Source organism: Sebastes fasciatus, chromosome 22 (assembly GCF_043250625.1).
Source record: "Sebastes fasciatus isolate fSebFas1 chromosome 22, fSebFas1.pri, whole genome shotgun sequence".
Lineage (NCBI taxonomy): Eukaryota > Metazoa > Chordata > Actinopteri > Perciformes > Sebastidae > Sebastes > Sebastes fasciatus.
In genome coordinates this window covers 25,326,514-25,343,558 of record NC_133816.1, presented here as the reverse complement: position 1 = coordinate 25,343,558, position 17,045 = coordinate 25,326,514, and the positions used below count along the sequence as shown (strand labels likewise).

Below are 17,045 nucleotides of genomic sequence, written 5' to 3'. Positions count from 1 at the left end.
TGATTTTTGCTGGCGCATTCACTGGATTATTCTTATTTTTGTTTTATTTATTTATTTGTTTATTTATTTATTTACCTATTTATCTATTCATCTTTTCATCTATCTATTTATCTATTTATTAATCTATTTATTTATCTATTTATCTATTCATCTATCTATTTATCTATTTATTTATCTATTTATTTATTTATCTATTTATTTATTTATTTATCTATTTATTTATCTATTTATTTATTTATTTATCTATTTATTTATTTATTTATTTATTTATTTATTTATTTATCTATTTATTTATTTATTTATTTATTTATTTATTTATCTATTTATTTATTTATCTATTTATTTATCTATTTATTTATTTATCTATTTATTTATTTATCTATTTATCTATTTATCTATTTATTTATCTATTTATCTATTCATCTATCAATTTATCTATTTATCTATTTATTTATTTATCTATGTTTTATTATTTATTTATTTATGTCGTAATTATAATTCTTTTTAAAAAAAAAAAAATTATTGCGTATTTTTTTGAGTAAAGTGGCTTTAGTTTTTGGGGTGTTTTTCATGGCAAAACAAAACAAAAAAATTCTGTGGGCCGTCAAAGTGGATCATTTCTCTCTTCAGAAAGTATGAAGTGGTATTGATTCTTTTATTGATTTCAAGAGCACTTTTAATAACGTGGTATATTAAAGGTGCTGTTTTCTCTTTAAATAATGTTTTATTGTTGTTTCCTTTTTGATTAATTCTCCTCTAGTATTTAATTTCTTATGAATATTTTTTATGTGTGTTGTCTTGAAGTACATTTACTCAAGTTCAGCGCTTAAGTACAAATTTAAGGAGTATTTCCATTTTTTTACGCTACTTTTATACGACTTTTACTACATTTCTGAGGGAACTATAGTACTTTTTACTCCACTACATTTATCTGACAGCTTAATTACTTTTAAGGTCAAGATTTTATACGTTATAGTTATTTTATTGTTAACAAACAATGAAATGCTAAATAATAATGTTTACTAATTATTAGTAATGCTATAATTTAAATAAGTTATTTAGGCAGTTTATTGTTGCGCACATTATAATATTGTATATACTATATTATATGTATTTGTTAATGATTATGAAATTATTTGTAAACGTTTAAGAGACTGTTTTTAAAACATCTATAAACGTTAAGATCGCTATAACATTTTGTTATAGGTTCATTTTTAGTTACTTTTCAGGTCAAGATTTTTTATGTCAGACACTAAACGTACGATCAGTTTATACGTATTTATAGATGAAACTACACAACAACAATACATATATTTGTTAAAATTAGCTCCTAAAATTCAGATGCTGCTTGGACTGAAACAAATCAGGAATATAAATCCAATAATAAATATATAATAAACATTTTGAATGGAGCTATTCTGCACAACGAGTACATCTACTTTTGATCTGTTTGGTATTTTTACTTTAGTAACATTTTGATTTCAGGACTTTTACTCATACCAGAGTATTTCTACGCTGTAGTACTTCTACTTTTACTTCAGTAAACGGTCTGAGTGCTTCTCCCACCGCTGTTGTCTCGTCTGTCTCGTACCAGCTGATGTTATTTATAGCCGGAGGTCCGACTGCAGCTGTTGAGTTTCTTTCTGTATTTCACTGGTTCAGCAGCTGCTGCTGGTGTGTGTGTGGGTTTGTTTTACTCACATTGTGGGGACTCAACGACCATTTGGTCGGGTCAGAGTCGGGTCCTCACAACGCCGAACATTATAATTAAGGGATCAGACTTTTTGGATTTGGTTAAGATTAGAGTAAAGGGCTGGATACACTCCAATGTTTATATTCTACATTGGGTCTTTGCGTACGTAGACATCGGTCATCGGAAAGAAAAGTTGTTGGTATCTATGGAGGTGTTTTATGGAGGGGATTTCCCCTTTAATAGTGACAGTCGGGTGTGTTTGTGTATGTAAATGTTAACCAGACGGCTGCGTCAGTAGCTCTCTGTTCATCATTATGCAAATAGGCTGGTTTCAGTGTGTGTATGCAGTTCTTTGATGGTATTAATATGTATTCTCCTCCATCACAGATAACATCTATCAAAACTTCAATGACGCCTCTTTCTGTGCTTTCATGTCTTTCTTTTAGTGACCTGCTCAGTCTCTCATCTTTACTCCGGTTGTTTCCTCTGAAATACAACTCACCTGTGTGAAGTAATAGTTAAACAGCAATGTAAAATACTCCACTAAGTCAAAGTCCTGCATTGAAAATCTCAGTATAGAAGTATGATGAGCAGAATCACATCAAAACGTATAATAGGATTATTATCTCTGATGCATTACTGTGTGAGCAGCAGCTAGTTTATAAAGTCGTACATAAACCTGTCTAATATGGAAACCTTCCTTTGCAGCGTATTTCAATGTGTTTTTATTTTAACTTAATTTTTAACTAAAAATGATCTAGAATAGATGATACACGTTGATTTGCATTTAAAAACAGGTTTAAATCTTCCTATTGCACGAGCAGATTTTTTCACTTTTTATAAGAAAGAGCAAAGTAGAAGACACTTGACATGAACCTGTTTCAGTTTAGATTAGATTAGACTGACTAGACATTTCACAACTGACTTGAGACTCGATTTGAACTTGTCTTAATTGACTTGAGGTTTAAATTAATTTAAACTTTTTTCATATTAGGGTCTTTCTTTAAGAAAATGGACTTTTGTCTCCATTTCTTCCCACTGTTGCTTGTTGTCTAACCTCCTGTTTGTCTTTCCCTCAGCCTGGCAGCCGCTCTCATAAAACTCGACCCGGAGGACGGCGAGCAGATCGTGGAGTATTTAAAAACTCAAGCCCTGCTGGCGAGAGAGAAAGCCCGTAAGAGCAAATACATGAGCATGTGTTGTCCGCTAGTCACAGAGGAGAACGTTATATCACTAAGTTACATACCAATTAAATAAATGGTTAATAAACTGATCCTGTATTCATGAAGATCCCAACAAAGTAAATGCATCCCCTAAAATGCTAAATCCTTTGAATCCAAGTCAACCGCTGCAGGAGACATGTTGTAACTTTAATCAATGCATTCATATCTTCTGTGTTTCTTTGCTTTAATTTAAAGCTCACGTGTCTGAAACTGAAACTAAATCTGTGAATCCAACAAAGAGTTGATTAAAAATGCTGCAACATTGTGCAAAAGGTTGATGTTCAACCAGATACTGCGCCCCCTCGTGGATGAGATTAAATCTGTATATATGTGTGTTTGTTTGTTTGTTTTAGTGCTGCAGGCGTCAGTCAGAGATCAGAAGAAGCTGCTGGTGGAAAACGGAAAACTGAAGAAAGACATCGAGCAGCTGAGAACTCAGCTGCATGACAAACAGAGGAGACGCACCGGTACATCAACACACTTCTATACTTCTGAGGACCGTCAATGACATCATGCAGTCCCAAACCCTAAACCTGATTCAAGTCTTAAACCTCAAATGTCCCCAAATTCTCACACTTCCAAAAAAATGTCTTCAAGTTCAAAAAAGTTCTTGACTTTCCCAAAATGTCCTCACTTTCTATAACATTCTCACTTTTCAATAAATGCCATCGAGTTCCAAAATGTCCTCACTTTCCATAGAATGTCCTCACTCTCCAAAAATGTCCTTATGTCCCCCAAATTCTCACACTTTAGAAACATGTCTTCACATTCAAAAAGTTCCTACATTTTCTAAAATATCCCTACTTTCCATAGAATGTCCAAACTATTCAAAATGTCTCCAAAAGTTTTAGACTTCCAAAAAGTGTTCACATTAAAAAAGTTCCTCACTTTTCCAAAAGTATCCTTACTTTCCATAGAATGTCCCCATTTTTGTCCTCACTTGCATTTAAAGGGACTGTTTGTAAGAATCCGAAATGCTTGTTAACAGCGAGCGCGCATGGGACACCGACCCGCAATGATTTATACGTGTAAGAAGTTACAAACAGTCCCTTTAAGTCCTCACTTTTCCAAAATGTTGTAACTTTCCATAACATCTTCACTTCTCAATAAATGCCATCAAGTTCCAAAACCTTTACTTTCCATAGAATGTCCTCACTCTCCAAAAATGTCCTTTAGTCCCCCAAATTTTCAGACTTCTAAAAAATGTCTTCACATTGAAAAAGTTCCTAGTTTTTCAAAAATACCCAGTCCTCACAAAGACAGGAACAGAGACGGACACACAGGGACAACTGTGCATGATTGTCTTTCCCTCTGAGCCGCTGAGGTTCAGCGTCGACTGTGGTCACATTTAAAGAACAAAGTGGATTCTTTTAATTTAATAAGAACTTTATTAAGTCAAAATCTTTTGGAGATTTGTCCAAAAGATTAAAGAGAAACCAGCCAGATACATTAAATTCATTCCTGAATGTTTTTCTGTCTTTCAGCCAAAGCGTTGCTCTCTCCGGCCACGCCTCCTCCATCTATTAGCCCCGCCTCCACAACACCTGTCAATCAACCCTCCTCCCCTGCTGGAGCATCACATGACCGCAGAGACAGACAGAGCAGGAGGAGGAGAGGAGAGAGGAAAGGTGAGATGAGGAGGGAGGGCACAGATGAGGAAAGGAAGGAAGGGAAGGAAAAGACTGACTTGACCTCTCTCTCTCTCTTCCAGCTCGTCCCACCTCTGACCCTCTCTCGTTGGAGGCGGAGCCTCGCGTTGACGTGTCACGACTGGACCTGCGGGTCGGACGGATCCTCAGCATCCGCCGCCACCCGCTGGCCGAGGCGATGTCTGTCCAGGAGGTAGACGTGGGCGAGAACGCCCCACGCACGGTCGTCAGCAAGCTGGGAGAGAAAACACAGCTGGAGGAGGTAGCGAATAACGTTACTCTCAAAATGTTACGACTTTATTCTCAAAATGTTTCGACTTTATTCTTAAAATGTTACGACTTTATTCTCAAAATGTTTCGACTTTATTCTCTAAATGTTACGACTTTATTCTCAAAATGTTATGACTTTATTCTCAAAATGTTTCGACTTTATTCTTAAAATGTTACGACTTTATTCTCAAAATGTTTCGACTTTATTCTCAAAATGTTTCGACTTTATTCTCAAAATGTTACGACTTTATTCTCTAAATGTTACGACTTTATTCTCTAAATGTTACGACTTCATTCTCAAAATGTTACGACTTTATTCTCAAAATGTTACGACTTTATTCTCTAAATGTTACGACTTTATTCTCTAAATGTTACGACTTTATTCTCTAAATGTTACGACTTCATTCTCAAAATATTACGACTTTATTCTCAAAATATTACGACTTTATTCTCAAAATATTACGACTTTATTCTCAAAATGTTTCGACTTTATTCTCAAAATGTTACGACTTTATTCTCTAAATGTTACGACTTTATTCTCTAAATGTTATGACTTTTTGAAGTACCTCTCTCTCTCTGCAGCTCCAGGGCGGTCTAGCTGTGTTGCTATGCAACGTGAAGGCCTGTAAGCTGAGGGGCGTGGTCTCTCAGGCCCGCCTCCTCTGTTGCTCCACCACTGATGACGCCGCTGAGCTGTTGACTCCGCCCACAGGCTCCTCCCCCGGAGACAGAGTCACCTTCCTCACCTACCCGGGTAATAATAACCAAACAGTTCATCTAACAGTCAAACAACATGCAGACAAATAGAAAGAAAGACTGAACACACCGTAGCTAGTGAAGCTGGATGAAAGTGGTCTGATGAACCCCCCTACCTGTGTCCAGGTGAGCCGGACAGAGAGCTGCAGTCCAAGCAGAGAATCTGGGAGCTCCTTCAGCCCGACCTGCAGGTCGACTCGAAGGGCGTCGCCAACTATAAAGGCTGCGGGTTCGAGGTAAAGGGGAAGGGGCTGTGCAGGGCGCCCTCCCTCACCGGCTGCGTCATCAGATAGACGCAGCGAGGGACCACATCGTACAGGACGACGCTGATGAAGACGTGATGTGCACCGGAGTACTTTTATTGTGAAAAGCCTTCTCCTGGTGCCGTTAGCTAACACAAGAAGAAGAGAAAATCATCTCATTCAAGTTGCATCACTGTTGTTTATTGATTAAAAATGTGAAACCACAATCACCTGTTTCCTCCAGTCTTCCTGTTTACATAAAGGAAGGAACGCCCGCCTCTAACCTTAGGTTACCGTGAGGCGCTGCAGGTCACCTCCAGAACACCAAACCAGTGTGTTGGGTTGAGACCACAGTCTCCATCTTGGTTTTTGGTCGTCGCCATCTTGTTTTTTAACCGTCTCATCTTGGTTTTTGGCCGTCTCATCTTGTTTTTTGGCCGTCTCATCTTGTTTTTTTGCAACCAGAAGTGACACTAGAGGGTTGAGCTAAGTGCAACCGAACGTTGAATAAGACATTTTTAGGCGACCAAAAATGTTATAATTAACTTTGATGAACCCGTGGTAGCGACCTGTCAATCACCAGGTAGCCCCGCCCTAAAGCATCCCCTGCTTTATGGTCTATCTGACTCTAAATGGGACCATAATTTACTAAATGAACATCATGCTGTATTGAAGAAGACTTGAATCTAGAGATTGAGACCATAAACTCATGTTTACAATGTTTACTGAGGTCATAAATCAAGAGAGAAGTAGACTCATTTACTCATAGACTTCTATACAACCAGAGGAGTCGCCCCCTGCTGGCTGCTAGACAGGATGCAGGTTTAAGGCTCTTCACCGTTGGCTTCACTTTATAGAACCGGAGGTTCCTGATATGTCTTCTGTGATTCTGGTTTGTTCAAAAATTAATCATAAAACACAGGGATGCTTTTTATTATGTATAAATCTTGTGATTTCCCGTTCAACAAACAACTCTTTCAACTCACTAAACAGCTCTGGAACAGTTATGTGACATAATGTCATGGTTAGGGAGGGGGGGGGGGAAGGAGGATTCACAGCAGACACACATAAGATCATTTATCACACAGTATTTGTGTTGTTGGTAAACTGGTACGGCAGCGTGGAGCCACCAGTGTGTGGTTCCTCTTTAAGGTGGAGTCAGAGTGAGACGTCTGTCCTGAGCGTCAGAGCTCCGTGATGGTTGCCGGCTGAGAGGCGGAGCAGTCGGTCTCTCAGCGGTCGTCCTCTGACTGACGGCCAATCACAGCTGTTGTCCAAGAACAAGACTCCTCCTGCCACCTCTTCAGCCATAGCTCTCAGCCAATCACTGGTCTGTGTGAGGTAGACTGACGGATGGAGCCCCGCCTCCTTCAGGTGGTCGGCGTGCGTGAGAACGAGTAAAGCGTGACGACGCCATTCCGGACCGAAGAGAGTCTGAACACAGAGAACACAGAATCAGACCAACACACCACATACTGACCGTTACAGTGTGTGTTTATGTGTGTGTACCTCCACGTGCTCAGCTAGGTGTGTGTTGCCGTGCGGCAGGTCCGCTCTCACAACGAGCATGAGTACGTGCACGCCCTCGGGGCAGAGCTCGTGCAACCTCTGTGGGCGGGGCGCCGTGGGGGGCGTGTCAACCACTCTCAATAGGAGGTCGGACTCCGCCCCCCGTCTTCTGAAGTAGCTCTGGAAGTTTCGGCTGAGGACTTGATGCTCCGTCGTCACGGAAACGCCAGAAATGCAGGCGCCTGTTTGGAATTCCTCTCCACCTGCCGAACAGTTTATGAATAAATTAGAGCCGTCAATCGATGAAGATAGTTAATCGCAATTAATTGCACGTTTTTCAGAGCTCATCACCGTCAAGACGGCTTGCTGTTGGTCACTAAGTGTGCACGTCACAAAAGTAGAATCTGACACCATCGGTCATTTAGTAAGTCATAATTTTAATCATAATTTTATTATAAGACACATTTTTGTCTTACTATATCATAATTTTGACTTACCACGTGTACTATATGTATGTTTTACTGGATAATCTTTCAAATATTGCTCATATTTACCGTGTTTTTAACGTGTCTGCAGCTAAAATGTGCAGATTAAAAGGAACTATAAAACTGACCAATCAGAGCGTTCCCCACGGAGCTCCTCCCACTCTGCCTGTCGCCTAGCAACAGCACGTTCAGGGCCAGCGCATCCCGCTCGTCTCCACGACCCCGGCCGGTGAGGATTCCGAAGGGGTCGTTGTCGCGGCGACCGTGTTCCGTGCCAAGATCCATCTCAGGATACGATGGAACTAATAGTTTCAAAATAAAACAACAAAATGTTTCACAGCGTTTAGTTTAGCTTTAATAGTTTAAATATAATATAGTAAATATTATATTGTTATTTATCCTTAGAAAACAGCAGGTAAACAATAATTTTTTTTATATTATCTCCAATTTTTGTTACACAAAAACATTTCCGTTTCAGTTATTCGTTAAATTTTCAAGTTGGAATAAAACATTTAAAAAATGACTTTTGGAAGTCGGGACAAAAATACTAATTTCCCAGAAAGTAAACTTTCGCTTTAGGTGTTATTTCTTTTAAAATCTACATTATAACATATTTATTGTTTCAGGTATTGAAATGTAAATGTGTGATCCACTGGTACAAATTGTTAAAATGATTAAAATCATCAGTCAAAATGGTAAAACTACCGATTATTCATTATTTCTAACAACACAATTTAACTTTCTTTTTAAGATCAGTTTCATCAGAGCAGCAGTGACTCTCTCTCTCTGGATCGAACCTAAAACTGACGTTAACGTGACCTCAGACATCTTTACAATCAATTATATCACTTCAACAATCAACTTTGTGTTTAAGTACGAGACATTAAAACTTAACCATCGACACAATTTACTGACGCGAGTCTTACCTGCGTTACCTCACCAGCAGAGACAAACACAGTCACACATTTCCTGGACTGATGGACTGCTGGTTAAATAATAACCAGCTGTGACGTCACTCTGTCGTTTTATTAGGTTGTAAAACTGACAAACACGCCTGTAATCTAGATTTAAAGGGACAACCGAAAAGGGAAGTGTAGCGTATATGTGTGTGTGTCATCATTATGAGAAAACATAACATTTTGTTCAAGTGTGACCTTAACCACTGGACAGTAACGTTTGTTAAACCTGAATCTAACCTGGATATTTACAATAAAACCATCAACACGTGCCGGTCCGACTTCGTGGTCAACCGTCAGCGTTCTCCGTGTTAAATAAAGTTTGAGTTAAGCTGACCGTGCGCCAGGCGGCTGCAGAGAGAAACATCATCATCTGCTCACAGTTTATCCTCTGAGACCACGGAGATAACAGTTATTATCATTAACAGACATTCTCATCTGCAGAATAGTATTTGTACTATACTTGTGAGGACCTACGATGCTGAAAACACCACGGTGGCTCAGAGCAGACAGCTGTTTTTACTTTAGCATTTTAATCATATTACCATCAGAACAACAGGGAAAACTGTGTGTGTGGAGCTAAACTGTGACGTCAAGGAAACGTGGAAACACCGACGGCAAAGTGGCGATAACACGGTGACCTACGATCTACGAGGAAGCTGGGCAGCACCATGCAGAAGACTGTGTGTGTGTGTGTGTTATCTGAATAACAATCATTATCCACACTGAGGACAGTGATGCCCGGCAGCAACCAACCACAGAAGAAGACAAACACACATTCACTACTTTCTCTCAAAATCAATTCTTAGAAAGGTTTTAAAAAGTTACGTATCAAACGAAACTAATGTTTGTCCTTAACTGGTTACTCTGAAAACCTGTCCTCACAATAATTAAAATAATTAAAATGAGTTAACCCTAACTCTAACTCTAAACCTAAACCTAACTAAGTAGTTTTGTTGCCTAAACCTAACTAAGTAGTTTTGTTGCCTAAACCTAACTAAGTAGTTTTGTTACCTAAACCTAATTAAGTAGTTTTGTTGCCTAAACCTAACTAAGCAGTTTTGTTGTCTAAACCTAACTAAGTAGTTTGGTTGCCTAAACCTAACTAAGTAGTTTTGTTTCCTCAACCTAACTAAGTAGTTTTGTTGCCTAAACTTAACTAAGTAGTTTTGTTACCTAAACCTAACTAAGTAGTTTTGTTTCCTCAACCTAACTAAGTAGTTTTGTTACCTAAACCTAACTAAGTAGTTTTGTTGCCTAAACCTAACTAAGTAGTTTTGTTGCCTAACCTAACTAAGTAGTTTTGTTGCCTAAACCTAACTAAGCAGTTTTGTTGTCTAAACCTAACTAAGTAGTTTTGTTGCCTAAACCGAACTAAGCAGTTTTGTTGTCTAAACCTAACCAAGTAGTTTGGTTGCCTAAACCTAACTAAGTAGTTTTGTTGCCTAAACCTAACTAAGCAGTTTTGTTGCCTAAACCTAACTAAGTAGTTTGGTTGCCTAAACCTAACTAAGTAGTTTTGTTGCCTAAACCTAACTAAGCAGTTTTGTTGTCTAAACCTAACTAAGTAGTTTGGTTGCCTAAACCTAACTAAGCAGTTTTGTTGTCTAAACCTAACTAAGTAGTTTGGTTGCCTAAACCTAACTAAGCAGTTTTGTTGCCTAAACCTAACTAAGTAGTTTGGTTGCCTAAACCTAACTAAGTAGTTTGGTTGCCTAAACCTCAGGAAGTTGTTTCCTGTGAAGACAGAAGTTTAGTTTGAAAAAACTTGTATGCAACTAGAGGAAAGTTTGACTCGTAATTTATTTGGCTGAAATTGCCTGAGATGAAACTTCCCTAAATCCGATAACGAGCCGGACAGTGACGCTAACGTTAGCTAGCCTGTAACCCAAGCTAATGTAGCTGTTATAATATTGGAAGTGATGCTGGATTAGCACCGTATGTATGCTAATTAGCTGACATGCTATCATCAGAAATTGCTCTCGGGTCGGAAGGCAATAACCGATTTGATATTTTGTTGTTTAGTTTCTGCAGATATCTAGCTATAAAACATCTGATGTTACTCAACTAATTCAGACGAGAGAAGAAATGAAATCAGATAAATAATAATGTTTGCTATTTGTAAATAAAGTGAGTTTTGAGTGATCCACGGACAGACTGTCCTCTGTTTCATTGAACTGTTTTTCATTAAGACAAAGACAGAAATCACCTGTCATCCTTCTGTCACATATTCAAATCTGCAAACCGTTGAAATATGTGAGGCTGAGCTTTAACTCTGTGGTCATAAATAACTTTTATCTGCACAGATGGAATCATTTCCTGGTGCCTTCACGGCCCGCGGGCATGACTTTTCCTCTTTGTTGATCTCATCACCACCAACCAGCAGCACTGAGACATTCAGACGCATGTGGAAAGGTTACTACTTTAGTAGTAGGACCATAAATTCTAACTTACTGATATTTCAGAGTCGTGGTCGGGGCCATAAATTTGAACTTACTGATATTTCAGAGCCGTGGTCGGGGCCATAGATTCTTACTAACTGATATATCAGAGTCGTGGTCGAGGCCATAGATTCTAACTTACTGAGATAAGGGGGATGGCATCGCCACCTCAAATCACCTGCTACTCTTTACAGCTATACAACTACACACACATCAAGATTAACATACAAAACTATGTTCACTACTTTATAAATAACATAAATAGTTTTATTTGTACCGAAATATAAAGACACACGAACATGTTTAAGATGACAAATCCTTTTAATGATAAAAACACAGATTAGTGATTGACAGACTGCCTTACATGACAGAAACACAAGATTCCTTCTTAAAGTGGTGGAAATAAACCCCCAAAATAAACTGGCAGAGCGCCGCATTACAAACTCATAGTTATACCAACATTCATCCAAAATATACAGGAACAACTTATAGAAAAATAACTCTATCACGATAACAACAGTGCAATCCAACGAGACGTCTGGAGAGGTTTGGCTTAACAAGGCGACATTTCACAGTTTAAGGATGTGAACGAGTTTCTATTGACGCTCTTTTACAAAGAGAAGTTATATTTGTGGTACAGTTGTTGTTTTGGGAGTTTCAGTGGAACATTATACAACTAGAAAGTCCTATATTTCATTTAAATTACCCCTTGAGGTGTTGAAAACCTATTTTTGTCTTTCCTGATTGCCAGAATGGACATTGAGGGTTGAGTTCACTTTTTCTTTTATTTACTTCCAATTTCAAGTTAACGTAAGATAGTTTACCAGAGTCGTATCAAAATAATTACCTTAAAATAAGGAAATCAACATAAATTGTTTTTAATAACGGTGTTTAGCTCGTTGTGTTCAGTATTTTTTTGCAGACCTTTCTCCATTGGTGGCACATCAGTGGATAGATGTAGGGAAATATCTTTGTAACCAGGCTGAAATAAATCTACTTATAACAGTGCAATTCAAGACTTTTGTTTTGAAAATCAGATGTTAATAACGCCACTCCACAGAGGAAACTATCTCGACCTTATTTCACAGTTAGCACAATGTTTCCTTGTTTGAGAATATTTTAGAGTGTTTCTCTAGTGTGGTTTTTCAAAATAAAAGCACATGATTGCCTTCAAAGCCTGCTTGTTGGCGTCCATCACAAGAGACGTGTATCAGGTTTTCATTGTTTATGCGTTTCCTGTTGGTGTAAATGGGGTCAAACCAGATTTCAAAGTGGTTTCTGTTCGTCTAGACGCCCCCAGAGGAGGAAACCGGATTTGAACCACAAAGAGTTTCATGTCCCGCTCAGTTTGTGTGTGAAAGCAGCCTGACAGGAAGCTCATTAGCATTGAGATACAGGTGTGAACAGGTATTCACCCCTCCCTCCGTTTGTCTCTGTCTCACTCTCTGCCTCTCGTCGCCTCTGGAGTTGGAGGGTCTTTCCTTCTTCCTCTCCATCTTTTCATCCACCCTTCTTTAGCTTTTCTGGCACACATGAAGTCTCGTCTTTGCCATCGCCGGCTTTGCTGATGATGAAGACAGCGGTGAAGTGTGGGGGGAGGAGTGGCGAGACGAGGACGCCGCAAACTTGGACTTTGCCGCCACCACCAGCAGCGATGACGATGACGACGACGAAGACCGAGTGCCGGGCTCTCGCAGCGTTCGGCAGCTCAGTTCGCCGCCGCAGGGGCAGCGCTGGAACAGCTCCAGGCCGTGGTTCCCCTTCCGGCGGTGCCGCGTGCAAACCTGTCCCTCCCGCAACACGGGCTTGCAGATGCGAGTCCAGAAGTGACGGGCGCAGCACAAGCCGTCCGAGCAGTCCGAGGAGCGTAGACAGGGATCCCCGACTTGACCTGCAACACAGACGCCGTTAGTAAGACCACAACCAAGAGAGAGCGAGTCCTAAAACCCGGAGACGAGTCAGCATTTTACCACTTCCTGTTCCCTCGTCTGGAAGCCAACGGGTTTTTAGTATTTCGTTTACAGCGTAGCGTTAGCTTTTTACTTCTGCTGATTGCATTCACACTTCAAGAATCATAAAGTGGAGTTCATTAGTGGAGATTATCTCGTGTCAGTATCATAAATGTTTAGTTTATTTTCTGCAATAATCCAAAACCCAAATGGAACGATCCCATTGGCTGTTAGGGAACCAGGGAGATGCTAAAGGTGAATAAAGTGGATTATTTCCACATAAACCAAACAGAACTGATGATGTTGTTAAGTGTGACTGCTCACCTCTACTGGTTGGCCCTTCGCGCTCCATCCTCCCTCTCTTCCTCCATCCTTTCTTCTTAGACAGCGGACTCATCCCTCCGTCTGAGTCTGGGATCCTCTGAGACACGAAACTATCCACGTCAGCGATACAGAGATCTGAGGGACAAACACAACCAATGCATGAGCAGCAATTCAAACTAATAAAGTTACTATAAAATCAACATTAGGAGATGTAGAAGTGTGAATTTATACTTTATTAATAATTAAAATTCAGAGAGTATTTTTAGATGCTACGTCACAATCAAGAGATACGCTGAGTCAGAAGTATGGTGATATATATAATAAATAGACGTTCAGACAACACCACTAAATGTAAAACATCCTGTAATAATTATTATTATTATGGGCTGTATGTGAAGGCTAATCTTACTGTTGCTGCAGCGGTTGCCTGGGCAACACATGCCGTCCCTATGGCAACGCCTCTTCCTCCTGCGGCAGGTCTGGCAGCGGGAGTGGGCGGGGCCTTTGGTGGGGGCGTGGCAGTAGCTGCCCTCGCTGCACTCCAGGTCGCTCATGCACTGGAAGAGCTGCGGGGAGAGAGGAGAACGTCTTTAGAACGGTTCTAGAAAGTTACTGAGAAACACTGGAACGTCTTTAAAACGTCACCATGAAACACTAGAACGTCCTTAGAACGTTACCGAGAAACACTGGCACGTCTTTAGAACGTCACCGAGAAACACTGAAACGATTCTAGAATGTTACCGTGAAACATTGTAACGGTTCTAGAACGTTACCGAGAAACACTGGCACGTCTTTAGAACGTCACCGAGAAACACTGGAACGATTCTAGAATGTTACCGTGAAACACTGTAGCGGTTCTAGAATGTAACTCTGAAACACTGTAGCGGTTCTAGAACGTTCCAACGGTTCTCTGAGAGAGAACGTTCTCTACATCACCCTCACCGTCAGGTCCAGACTCGGCTCCCAGGCGCTCCTGTTCAGCGGCAGCGCGTGCCCCTCCGTCAGGATCACCGTTCTGATGGCGTTCAGTCGGACGCGCGCCTCTCCGCTGCGTGTGCACGCCACCAGCACCAGCGCCAGACACACCATCAGCAGCGGCTGACTGGTCATGACTGCTGCCTGCTGGGAAAAAACAACAACTCAGCAAATACTGAAGAACACTCTCACAATGTGACGTAGCCCACTGAGGTTAATCTAACCCACCTTTATTCATAAAGCTCATTTCAAATCAACAGAATTTGACTGAAGGGCTGCAACATTAAACATAAAAACCATAAAACAGCACAATAAAACACTGAAACCAACAGGACATTAAAATAATAAAACACTGAAACCAACAGGACATTAAAATAATAAAACACTGAGACCAACAGGACATTAAAATAATAAAAGCTTTAAGACCAACAGGAAATATAAACGAAATGTAAAAAAGGAAACGTATATTCACTGTTTAGATGTTTTTAATCCAGTTTGAAACTAAACTTTCCTCAAAATCCAGTGAAAAAACTCGTATCTTACTTCAGAATATGAATATCTAAACTCAATAAACCACACTGCTACATCTATATTTAAAAAAGATTGAAATGTCCTGTGCATCACTTTACTGAAGCTGAATTCAGACCTGATGTTATAATTTAAGATAATATTCATCATAAACCAGTTAGATGTGCAGACAGTGATGCTGTGTGTTTACCTGCTGCTGCAGACTGAAGCTCCTTCTCTCTGAAACACTAATAATCAATAATGAATCCAAACGGTCCCAGTGAGTCCCTCTCGGTGAGTTGCAGCTGTTGTGTCCAGATGTTTGTAGAATAGTGAGCCCGTCTGACTGTCTCGGTTCCAGGAGGAGGACAGGTGAGCTGGTCCAGGACCTGGATCCACTTTATATGCTGCTTCCAACTGACACGCGCGCACCCGCCCCTCCCGCGCGCACATCGATACCCGCGCGCATCCTCACCTGCAGCCATCGATACAGAGACAGAGAGGAGGGGGCATGTCTCGTCTAGTAACTGAAGTCTGTAGTGAAGCTAAAATAAAACACCAAGCTGAAACTTATTTATTATTTAGACTGTTTTCAATTCTAATTTTAAACAGAAACACATTTATTAGGATAATACTTAGAAATATTTAGAAATATTTAAAGGGACTATTTGTAATTTTTTTTTTACATTTTTCAGATTTTTTTCTGATTTATTTTCTTTCATTTTTTGGTAATTTCTTTTCAGAGAATTTTCTGACTTCTTTTTAAAAACCCTTTTTTTACTTTTTACTTTTTTTTTTTTTTTTTTTTACATTTTTGGGACTTTTTTTTTTTTTTACATTTTTGGGACTTTTTGTTTTTTACATTTTTGGGACTTTTTTTTAAACATTTTTCTTTTCTTTCTGACTTTTTACTGGACTTTTTTTTGTACAAAAACCCCTCACACATTCACATATCTTGAGGTCATAGCTCAAGTGACTCCTTAGAAAATGGCCATGACAGTTTTTCTTTGACAAAATGTTGTGTAACTTTAGAGCGTTATTTAACCTCCATCATAACAAGCTCCTATGACACACACACACACTGGCCTGTTTCTGTCTCAGAAGTTCAGACCGATAGGACGACGGCGCCACCCTGAGGTCACATCTGGAGCTGCAGCTGGCAGACAGAGTCAGACAGAGAAAGGCATTAAAGATGTGGTGATTGGCATTTGGTGTTTGATTCAGACCACTCAGTTCGTACGCCATGCAACGATTTGTGTTATAAGCCCTGTTTTAGGGCCAACAATCTGTAAATGTTGCCCTACGTCTCACTAACTTTGTGGCTGAACTAGTATTTTCCAGTCTTGATAGCTACACACTTTTGTCTTTGTTCTTGTATTCAGATTAAATGACTGCTGTCTGTCAGAGAGCTGCTGTTCTTCTCTGGCTCTGAAGTCCAACACCACCCCCTCTGAGAGAGCTGAACCTGAGCAACAACAACCTGTAGGATGGAGGAGTGAAGCTGCTGACTGCTGGACTGGAGAGTCCACACTGTCCTGAAATTAACATAACAGAGAAGTTGTGAACAAAACTCAAGCCTATTATGGGATCGTTCCTGTTATGCAGCAACATTTCAGCCTCGACTTTTGAAAAAGAAATTTATTTTTCATCTTTTTTTCCATTATATAAGAATAATGACGTGTTTAACGGTCACAGCTTTTATAACTACATCAAATATGTTTAAAATTATTTTGATCGAACCAACTTTCTTCATAATCAGAGACACACAGGAAATGATGAAAACGGTAAAAAAAAAAAAATTCAAGAATTAAAAAAATAAATAAATAAATATATATATATATATATATATATATATATGAAATATACAATATATATATTTAATAATAATAATAATAATAATATATATGAAATGACAAAAACAGAAAAAACAGAAACAAAAATATATATATATACACACACATATATGTATATATATATATGATCAGAGAAGGTTTAACATGACATAATATTTTAGGTATTTTATAATTTTATGGCTTATAGAAGTAGAAGTTCTTTGCACTGGGGAC

General features: G+C 39.2%; 3 protein-coding genes across 5 annotated transcripts in view; 1 reads left to right on the top strand and 2 right to left on the bottom strand.

Moving 5' to 3' along the window:
• Positions 1-6,060, top strand: part of aimp1b (aminoacyl tRNA synthetase complex interacting multifunctional protein 1b) — a 6,426-nt gene extending 366 nt beyond the window's left edge. The window contains exons 2-7 of the mRNA XM_074624026.1: positions 2,773-2,867; positions 3,270-3,383; positions 4,401-4,544; positions 4,628-4,827; positions 5,418-5,589; positions 5,718-6,060. Coding sequence (XP_074480127.1) covers positions 2,773-2,867; positions 3,270-3,383; positions 4,401-4,544; positions 4,628-4,827; positions 5,418-5,589; positions 5,718-5,884 — 892 coding nt within the window. The 3' untranslated portion in view covers positions 5,885-6,060. The remainder of the gene's footprint in view (positions 1-2,772; positions 2,868-3,269; positions 3,384-4,400; positions 4,545-4,627; positions 4,828-5,417; positions 5,590-5,717) is intronic.
• Positions 6,061-6,267: 207 nt separating this feature from the next.
• Positions 6,268-8,972, bottom strand: LOC141760703 (GTPase IMAP family member GIMD1-like). The gene is made up of 4 exons (XM_074623742.1): positions 8,754-8,972; positions 7,956-8,129; positions 7,343-7,605; positions 6,268-7,267 (listed from the first exon to the last, which is right to left on the bottom strand). The coding sequence occupies exons 2-4, from the start codon at positions 8,110-8,112 to the stop codon at positions 6,992-6,994; spliced, it is 696 nt and encodes a 231-aa protein (XP_074479843.1). The 5' UTR covers positions 8,113-8,129; positions 8,754-8,972; the 3' UTR covers positions 6,268-6,991.
• Positions 8,973-11,526: 2,554 nt separating this feature from the next.
• Positions 11,527-15,798, bottom strand: LOC141761285 (dickkopf-related protein 2-like). 3 transcript variants are annotated; one of them, XM_074624620.1, is made up of 6 exons: positions 15,191-15,798; positions 14,701-14,747; positions 14,440-14,616; positions 13,907-14,063; positions 13,498-13,632; positions 11,527-13,115 (listed from the first exon to the last, which is right to left on the bottom strand). In XM_074624620.1, exons 3-6 carry the CDS (start codon positions 14,605-14,607, stop codon positions 12,739-12,741), a joined length of 837 nt encoding a protein of 278 aa, XP_074480721.1. In that variant the 5' UTR covers positions 14,608-14,616; positions 14,701-14,747; positions 15,191-15,798; the 3' UTR covers positions 11,527-12,738. The 3 variants fall into 3 exon arrangements, with proteins under 3 accessions (XP_074480721.1, XP_074480719.1, XP_074480720.1); XM_074624618.1 differs by lacking the exon at positions 14,701-14,747 and having other exon boundaries at positions 14,440-14,619; XM_074624619.1 differs by lacking the exon at positions 14,701-14,747.
• Positions 15,799-17,045: the final 1,247 nt, after the last annotated feature.

Coding starts and splice junctions, on each gene's coding strand:
- LOC141760703 (XM_074623742.1), bottom strand. CDS start 8,112: ATGGATCTTGGCACGGAACACGGTCGCCGCGACAACGACCCCTTCGGA. Junction 7,606..7,955: donor CGTGGGGAACGCTCTGATTG/GTCAGTTTTATA, acceptor ACTGTTCGGCAG/GTGGAGAGGAATTCCAAACA. Junction 7,268..7,342: donor ACCTAGCTGAGCACGTGGAG/GTACACACACAT, acceptor CTCTGTGTTCAG/ACTCTCTTCGGTCCGGAATG.
- LOC141761285 (XM_074624620.1), bottom strand. CDS start 14,607: ATGACCAGTCAGCCGCTGCTGATGGTGTGTCTGGCGCTGGTGCTGGTG. Junction 13,633..13,906: donor AGGCAACCGCTGCAGCAACA/GTAAGATTAGCC, acceptor TTTGTCCCTCAG/ATCTCTGTATCGCTGACGTG. Junction 13,116..13,497: donor CGAAGGGCCAACCAGTAGAG/GTGAGCAGTCAC, acceptor TCTGTGTTGCAG/GTCAAGTCGGGGATCCCTGT.